This window comes from Ostrinia furnacalis, unplaced genomic scaffold, assembly GCF_004193835.3.
Source record: "Ostrinia furnacalis isolate ACB-3 unplaced genomic scaffold, ASM419383v2 OfSCF1240, whole genome shotgun sequence".
Taxonomy (NCBI): domain Eukaryota; kingdom Metazoa; phylum Arthropoda; class Insecta; order Lepidoptera; family Crambidae; genus Ostrinia; species Ostrinia furnacalis.
The window spans coordinates 843-9,779 of record NW_021131479.1 but is presented as its reverse complement, the minus strand read 5'-3'; the positions used below and the strand labels follow the sequence as shown (position 1 = coordinate 9,779).

General features: G+C 37.0%; 1 protein-coding gene across 1 annotated transcript; it reads left to right on the top strand.

The window, feature by feature from the left end:
* Positions 1-5,224: 5,224 nt before the first annotated feature.
* Positions 5,225-8,461, top strand: LOC114352006 (uncharacterized protein K02A2.6-like). Its single transcript, XM_028303417.1, has 2 exons — positions 5,225-6,464; positions 7,707-8,461. Exons 1-2 carry the CDS (start codon positions 5,752-5,754, stop codon positions 7,996-7,998), a joined length of 1,005 nt encoding a protein of 334 aa, XP_028159218.1. The 5' UTR covers positions 5,225-5,751; the 3' UTR covers positions 7,999-8,461.
* Positions 8,462-8,937: the final 476 nt, after the last annotated feature.

Genomic DNA, 8,937 nt, shown 5'->3' with positions numbered 1-8,937 from the left:
CTTACACATGCATGCAAAATTCCAGCTCAATAGAAAACCGGGAAGTGGGTCAATTTTAAGTTGCAAGATTTGACGACAGACACCAGACATGTGAAAGTAATAAAAAGCTTGTAATAAAAAATATCTTACTAGGCAGATGCAAGGAGGGAACTGCTGAAGCCTTAAGTCGATTATTCCTGTTTCGATCCAAGTTTGTAAAATGAATATCGCATATTCTTTTGTTTCTGTACTGGACAAAGTCTTCAGGAGACTGCAGCTTTCCTCCTTCAATATCCACCCAAGCTTTGAACTGCTCAAGAAACTTCTCCGGGTTAGGAAAACGATGTAATGGAGTTCCTGAAGACAATATACATAGGTTAATGAGCACCATTTTTGTTTTCTCAAAAAGTAACATTTTATTATTATTTGTTGCGGTTTTGTGGATATTTTATATATTTTACCATCATTACTGGTTTTATTTTATGATTATAATATACCTATTAATTCAAAAGTTATAGTGTTGTCTTAATTCTTTATAATGTAATTAAAACTAAAAAATGTATAGTACTATAAAAATCATATGTGCAGTTTATCAAGACTCCACCATTTAGTATAAAAGTTATATTGACCCTAGCACAATGCTCAAAGACCATTATGTATAACACTCATGTGAAACAAGATTAGATATTTTGTGCCCATGACTTCTCATGTAAAAATATTTGATCTCGTTATTGCAACATTTTTCATTGCAGCTCAGCCTGCTCCTATTGATCGTGGCATGATGTTATTTAGCCAGCTTGCCTCGATAAATGGACTATCTATCACACATAATTTTTCAATTCGAACCAGTACTTCCTGAGTTATGTGTTTCTTGGTTCCTGAGCTAACACTCAAATATCTAGTATACCACATCGTTTTTGGAGTAAAAAATATTATCTGACCTATATGTATTATTATTCATTGGTGCCACATCGTTTTGGGAGTAAAAATTCGCACATAATAAAAAGTTACAGGCCAACTAAGCTTGATGGGAATGTGTTTAGTTCCTATGATTCAAGGTATAAAATGCTTATGCTTGTCACATTAAATTTTGCCCCCAGCGGGATTCGAAGCCGCAACCGCTGGCGATGAAGTTCAATAACTACGCGAAAGACCAAGCCAGGCAGTTATAATGTATTTATTATATCTATAATCTAGTAACTTACCATTTGGCTCGCAGCCTAATGCACAACGACAAGGCATCTTGTGCACACAAGCAAACACAAAATATAGCGTCCAAATCGCAAACAACACTAAACAACTAAAAAGCGTCCTGGCGCAGAATTTGCTGAAGAGCAAGCACATGTAGTCTACGCAAACTTGACCCGGTAAGAATTCAACACTTAAGCGGAGGAACTTACTGAAGCTCGAAACAACGCTAAGTAGAAAACACCAGACAAATCACGATACACAAAATTGGTCTACAACAACATGCGTACACGCAGAGGGAAGTAGCCATTTTGTTTGATTTGGCGAATTTGACACTTCTTCTTGATTGAAGTGACATCACAGACCATGTAGTAGGCTCTTGGAACATTTATTAATAATCTAAAGTGATAAAACGTAATTATTTCGTAAAAAATAATAACATCACATTATGATAATTTTCTTATAAAAGATATTTCATTCATATTTTTTATATTAAATACAAAATCTTTGAAGATTGTCATAAAGTTAATATTCCTTCGGAATAGAGCAACAAAGAATGAGCGAGCGAGATGTCACTATCTGCAACCCTGTGTGATAAAAAGAGATGTGTGATGCTATCATCGTCACGTCAATAGAACCATTTTTGCAAAAGATTTGACAGGCAGTGACACATAGAGGCACAAAGCAGAATTTCAAATCACAGTTTTTTCTAAAAATTTCGTAAAATCCTGTATAGTTTTGGAATTTTTTTATTGTAATACAATGGTGACCTGTTCCGTCCTTGATTGTGATGTAAACCAGAGAAATAATCCCGCAAAATATTAATTTCACAGGTAAATTTATTGAAATCGACACCTCCAAACTTTAGCTTTATTTTTGTGAATGCGCTTAGAATTTTAAGCACTAAGTGTGATAATTATGTTCTTTAAACATTAATTTAAGTTGTAAGCAAAGATTTCATGCACATAATCCAGAATTTATGAATATTTTGTGTAAAGAAATAATTTTCGTTTTACACTAGGGCTGTACCACAATCGATAAATATATTTTGTGCACTGTCTATCACAGTCACCTGGGAATGTAATAATATGAGTTTCTGACTATTATAATAGGTACTAATTAGTAAAGTATCTTTCAGATTTCCGACTAACGAAGATGTAAGAAAAACATGGCTCAAATTAATTAATCGTCCAAATTGGATTCCAACTAAATATGCCACTTTATGTAGCAAACATTTTGATAGTAAATGTTTTCGAAAAATTGGAGCCAGAATCACAACATTACACCAGCGTGGCCCGGGCGTAAACAGCCCCTTCAACCACGGCAACAGGGTGGCCCGGGCGCCCTTGGCCCGGCCCCCTCAACTCACTCACTCACAAAGGCCCTTCCAGTTTACGTCAATCACAATAATTTCCGTCAACCTGCACCAACTCTCAACGTCTGAGTCAGCATCCTCCATGTAAAACTTGATGAGTTGCGTAGCGTAGGTGTGCATGCTGAAAGATTTATCTCCTTTGAATAGTGCACTTCTGATAAAGGCACTGGGTCTCTATCAAAAGGAACTCTAGGGGTGGAATCTCCATTGGCGTGGGTTAACGGGCAAGGAGATAATATCTTGGATGGTTGACAATCACTTTTCCTACAATTTAACGTTCCACCAAACTCAACACGCTCTCAAAGATAACCTCGCAGCCGCCTGCTCACACTTGACATGACACAACTGCTTAGATTAATAAAACCTAATCTAAGCACAACTGATTGACAGTTATCTTTTTCTGCGCATCAGTCGGGTGTTACGTTTAGGAATCACAAACCTTCCGCTCTACAGATTTATACAGATAATTTATACAGATAACATAATATTAAGATTGGTACTATTACGGCCGAATACTGAATCACTACTCAAATCTTTCACTCAGCTGACGGGCTCCTAAATTTAAGTATCCTTCAATTTTAAATGGTATTCTCAAACACCACTCAAAGGATTTGAAGCCGTGATCAGCTAAGCAGCTCTCAAATGTTTACCTACTGGCAACATTTACCAAAAAAAGTATGTTTTCATTTACACAAATGATAACTTTACGTTTTTTATCCATTACACGCAGCATCGTTTGGTTATGTATTGTCTTTTATGGAAATATACTCAATCAACTTAACATAGAACAGTTTATTTTTAGTTTCTATTATACATAATTCTCGTTTTATTATATAAAATAATTAACGCTTGCATTTTTATTTAATTAAAAAATAATTTTAAAGGTGAAACTTTTTATTGTTGAAATCTATTAAGTGGCGATCGTGGACCGAAACGTAACCACAATTGACATTTATCATTGTTGACAGAGCATCAAATTGACAAATCAACAACTCTTGGAAATGCTGCGATGTCCCCATATTATTATTCCTCAGAAGTAGGCATGTTTATGTAAAGCGATTTCATAGCAGCTATTTTGGTTGTTACTTTGTGCTCTATACGATGCACAGTTGGCTGTTCGATGTGGAAGATATCACCTAGTACACACGTTCATAACTTCCCGTTGCGTAGAACCGTAGGGTTATAATAAGTATTTGGTCCACTGGTTGTATGGCGTTTGGTGAGGGGTTTCAAAGAGCTTCCAAATTATGAATCCAGAAACAACACCGTTTCTTTTGAGACGCGGAACCTCGCTCGGAATTGCATGTCATTATAATAATATTTTTCAATAGCGTTCAGCCTTATTGCGTTCCTGCGATTAGATCTAGGTATTTCCTCGAGGCTCGAAAGAAATGATAACGATGACACAGACATTATTTACCACTATTTAGGTCGATTTAGGTATAAGAATAGGATTTAAGATACCGCGCAAGCACTCTCAAATTTAACGGCTGCTCAAGACGATTTGACAGTTGTTTGAGTAATGCTTAGCGTTGAATGGCGTTTCAGTATTCGAAAATTCATTTAAGTGGCGTTTGAGTGCAACTTACTTTGAGAGGTGCTTAAAAATTGAGAACTGCTCAGATATTGTTTTGAGTATGCGAAATGTAAGTTTAGGAGCTGCTTAACTATTTGAGAAGCCGTCAAATATTTAAATGGCGTTTCAGTATTCGGCCGTGACGCGGAACCTCGCTCGGAATTGCATGTCATTATAATAATATTTTTCAATAGCGTTCAGCCTTATTGCGTTCCTGCGATTAGATCTAGGTATTTCCTCGAGGCTCGAAAGAAATGATAACGATGACACAGACATTATTTACCACTATTTAGGTCGATTTAGGTATAAGAATAGGATTTAAGATACCGCGCAAGCACTCTCAAATTTAACGGCTGCTCAAGACGATTTGACAGTTGTTTGAGTAATGCTTAGCGTTGAATGGCGTTTCAGTATTCGAAAATTCATTTAAGTGGCGTTTGAGTGCAACTTACTTTGAGAGGTGCTTAAAAATTGAGAACTGCTCAGATATTGTTTTGAGTATGCGAAATGTAAGTTTAGGAGCTGCTTAACTATTTGAGAAGCCGTCAAATATTTAAATGGCGTTTCAGTATTCGGCCGTTTATCATCAATAATAATTGCAGCATCTGTGTCCGGCGCCGACATATGGATGTCTTGATGTTTGTTGCTCTTTCAATTAAATCAGTTAAATCATTTTAATCTTCTGAGTTTTATTTTTATTTTCCACTCTCCCATATACGGATTGTATATGGACATTCTATCCTATTTTAGTTCCATTAATATTACTACTGTTAGGTGTTAATTAATATAAATCGATATCGATATTCATGTGAAAAGTAACGACATACATCACTAGCATGCACACATATTTATATTTACACACACAAATGACATCTCATTTTTGGTTTCGTTTGACAGCTCGTGATTGTTGCTCTATTCCGAAGGAATATTAACTTTATGAAGATTGTAGAGTACTATAGACATCTATCGAAAAAATATGTCATTACAAAAGAACCATTTTGAACATTTGACAAATGACGACACTAGATGGCGCTGTAATCAATTCTCAGAGCTGTCAAATTGAAATGTTTCGTCTGTGACCCCCCAGCGGCTACCTCAGACGGGCCCGGCGATATGGCCGCGGAGCGAGGGGGCGAGGGAGGGGGTCACGACATTTGCGACCGAGCTGCTTATGTTTGTTTCGTTATAGACGGATCGACTCCGATAATGCTAGACGAGTTACGTGAAACAACTAAGACAGATTATGTGTTAAAAATTGTCATTAATTATGTGCTAAATGGTTGGCCACGATCAGTTAAAGACCCTAATTTAAAACCGTATTTTATGTGTAAATTGGAACTGTCGTATGAAAACGGATGTCTTATGCGTGGTCATAAGGTAGTAATACAAGAGACGCTCCGTAACCGGGTTTTAGCGGATCTACACACATCTCATTTAGGTATTGTTAAAACTAAGGCCGCGGCTCGCTCTCGCTTTTGGTTTCCCGACATAGACGCGGCTTTAGAACGCATGATAAGCCTTTGTGAAGTGTGTGTCCAATTACGGCCATCACCGCCCCGAGCGCCCGTGTCACCCTGGCCATATCCCCCACGGCCTTTTCATCGAATTCATCTAGATTTTTTAGGGCCTGTGAATGGACGTACCTACTTACCTAATTATTGTCGATGCTTATACAAAATGGGTAGAAGTTTACGAAATGAGCACATGCACATCACCAGCTGTAATCGATAAATTATATGAATTTATGGCTAGGTTTGGGCTACCACACACAATAGTGACCGATAACGGCACATCGTTTAGTTCGCACGAGTTTATACATTTTTGTAAATTAAACGGAATCTCCCGCATGACGTCACCGCCGTACCACCCGGCAAGCAATGGTCAAGCGGAATCTTATGTAAAAATAATTAAACGTGGAATCAGATCTGTAGTACAAACTAGTAAAAGTATCAGAGAAAGTAGACTGAAATTATTAAAATACGTGTTCGACTACCGTAACTCTAGTCATTCTACTACTGGTGAATCACCAGCTCAACTGGTTTTTAGCCGTCAACTGAGATCGCGCCTGGACCTCATGAGTCCCCGCCCCCCGGCGCCGTCGTCGGCGCCCTCCTCTGCCTCACTCCACATGCGTGTGCGTTCCAAACAGTGTTTGCTAACTGAGCGGCGCGGTGGTAAATTTAGAACATTTTATGTTGAACAAGATGTTTTTTACAAAAAGTATTTGAACAATAATAAGTTTATATGGTTAAGAGGAAAGATACATAAAAACCTAGGAAAAATGTTGTACGTTGTCAAGGACTATAACTCATTGAACTATGTGAAAAAGCATCGAAACCAACTTATATCAGGCCTCCGTCACTCGCCTATGCCGGCCGAGATAATTACCTACAGCGCGCGACAACTTCAAGTTGCAAATCAGTCCGGGCCGCCACGCGCCTGTTTGCTTACGCGTATTTCTATACACGCTCGGTCGATCATCGTCGCAATTAAGGTTTATTATTCCAACAGCACTGTTATTCTTCTTTAATGAAAAATTTTAATATTTAGGAGTAATAATTAACTGTAGTGATTTAAATAATAAAAAAAAACTACACTTTTTAAATAATAAATTATTTTGAAATACTTATGACAAAAAACTATAGCAAAAAAATTATTTTAGCTAATAAAAACATTAACTTTACTTCACCGTGTCTATTTTCCGACACTACACCTTTTAAAACTGTTTGTTTAATTTCGAATTATCGCAACACTGAAGTTTATTAATAGGTACTTTAGAGATGGTACGATTATACAAACTCCACTAGATTAAAGTTTTCTAATCGTAAATACAATAAATGCTTCTTAAAATTAAGTTTTTATTTATTTTACTTTGCTCATACAACCCTGACGCTTGAGCGGTGACGTAGATCAATTCTAAACACAAAAAAAATGCGCTCTTGTGAGCGTAGTAGTAAGGTGCGATTTCGAATGCACCATGTGCGTTGGATATTTTGCATTATTATTATTACCGTTAAAATGTCGGCATCTGATCCTACACAAAGGAGTGCAATTTCTGTTGCTACTATTATGTATTCTGTGAATAAAAAAAAACTACACTTTTTAAATAATAAATTATTTTGAAATACTTATGACAAAAAACTATAGCAAAAAAATTATTTTAGCTAATAAAAACATTAACTTTACTTCACCGTGTCTATTTTCCGACACTACACCTTTTAAAACTGTTTGTTTAATTTCGAATTATCGCAACACTGAAGTTTATTAATAGGTACTTTAGAGATGGTACGATTATACAAACTCCACTAGATTAAAGTTTTCTAATCGTAAATACAATAAATGCTTCTTAAAATTAAGTTTTTATTTATTTTACTTTGCTCATACAACCCTGACGCTTGAGCGGTGACGTAGATCAATTCTAAACACAAAAAAAATGCGCTCTTGTGAGCGTAGTAGTAAGGTGCGATTTCGAATGCACCATGTGCGTTGGATATTTCGCATTATTATTATTACCGTTAAAATGTCGGCATCTGATCCTACACAAAGGAGTGCAATTTCTGTTGCTACTATTATGTATTCTGTGCTTATATTATATAATAAAGGAACAGGATCGAATATGAGTAATCACTCATCGGGAGACAGAGCCGTTTATACCTACAATGATAATGAAATAGTGCGTTCTGATTCGACTTCAATCTCTGAATCGGAAGAAACTTCACTAGGGGAAGGGCTATGCGTGCCACAATCACGTGACGTGAGTGTGGCCTCTACAACGGAACCAATTAACACCGATAACACATTACAAGGCACAAGCCGAGCCCTCGCCATGCAAAGTAACACTGACAAGAGGAGTTCGTCGGCCGCCTTCATCAGACGATGATGAAGTTTTTCATGATGTTGAGGAGGCAGAAGTCATAGAAGAGAACAGAACTGTGAATGTAGGCAGGTCTAAACGAGCTCGGCCTCCGGTTAATTATAAACAATTCATGTAAAACTTATAAGGGGGGAAAGATGTTATGTATGTGTACCTATAACTAGCTATAGTTACGCGGCTGCGCCCGCGTCTAATCGATCGATGAATACATCCAGTGCGTTGACAGCCGTCGTGTTTCACTCACGCTCCTTGTTCCCATACATATCAGTTTCCTTTCATTTGATTAATCAAGTTTGTTGGAGACATCATCCTTATACTTAACCGTAACGATCGATGCAATAAAAATACAGGGTGTAATTTTTAACAGATTTTAGTTGGTTCGAATCCCGGGTGTGTAAAGCAAATTTTTAGAATTCTTTGAATGCAGTTCTATTTCTTTTCAAAAATAAGGGAATGTTTTCTTTGAGGAAAAAATTATATCTACAATATTAAAATTACTTTCCTTCCAGGTAGCATTACAAAATTCAACAGTTATACAGGATAAAGTTGCTTCGTGCCGAATTTCAAGATTCTGAGTTTACGGGAAGTACCTTGCAGGTTTTGATTCCCTAGCGTGTGACGGAAATTCGTCTAAGGCAGTGTTTTTCAACCTTTTTCATGACGCGACCCCCCTAGTATGAAAAAAAGTTTTGCGACCCCCCGACCGTTTACTTTTTTTTCCTGCATTTTTAAACGACTTCAAAAAAAGGATGTTCTCAATTCAAGTGTATGTTTTTTGTTTATAATGTCACAAAGATGTTGTAGGGTCCGAGAAAACTTCAGTCCATACAACATTTACGCATTTGCATAATTCGATTTCGGATAAATCTATCTTTAAAACTTTACCTACTGTTTTTTTTACTGAGGTAGTTTTTACGACCTCTCGCGACCCCCCTATAGAGGCTT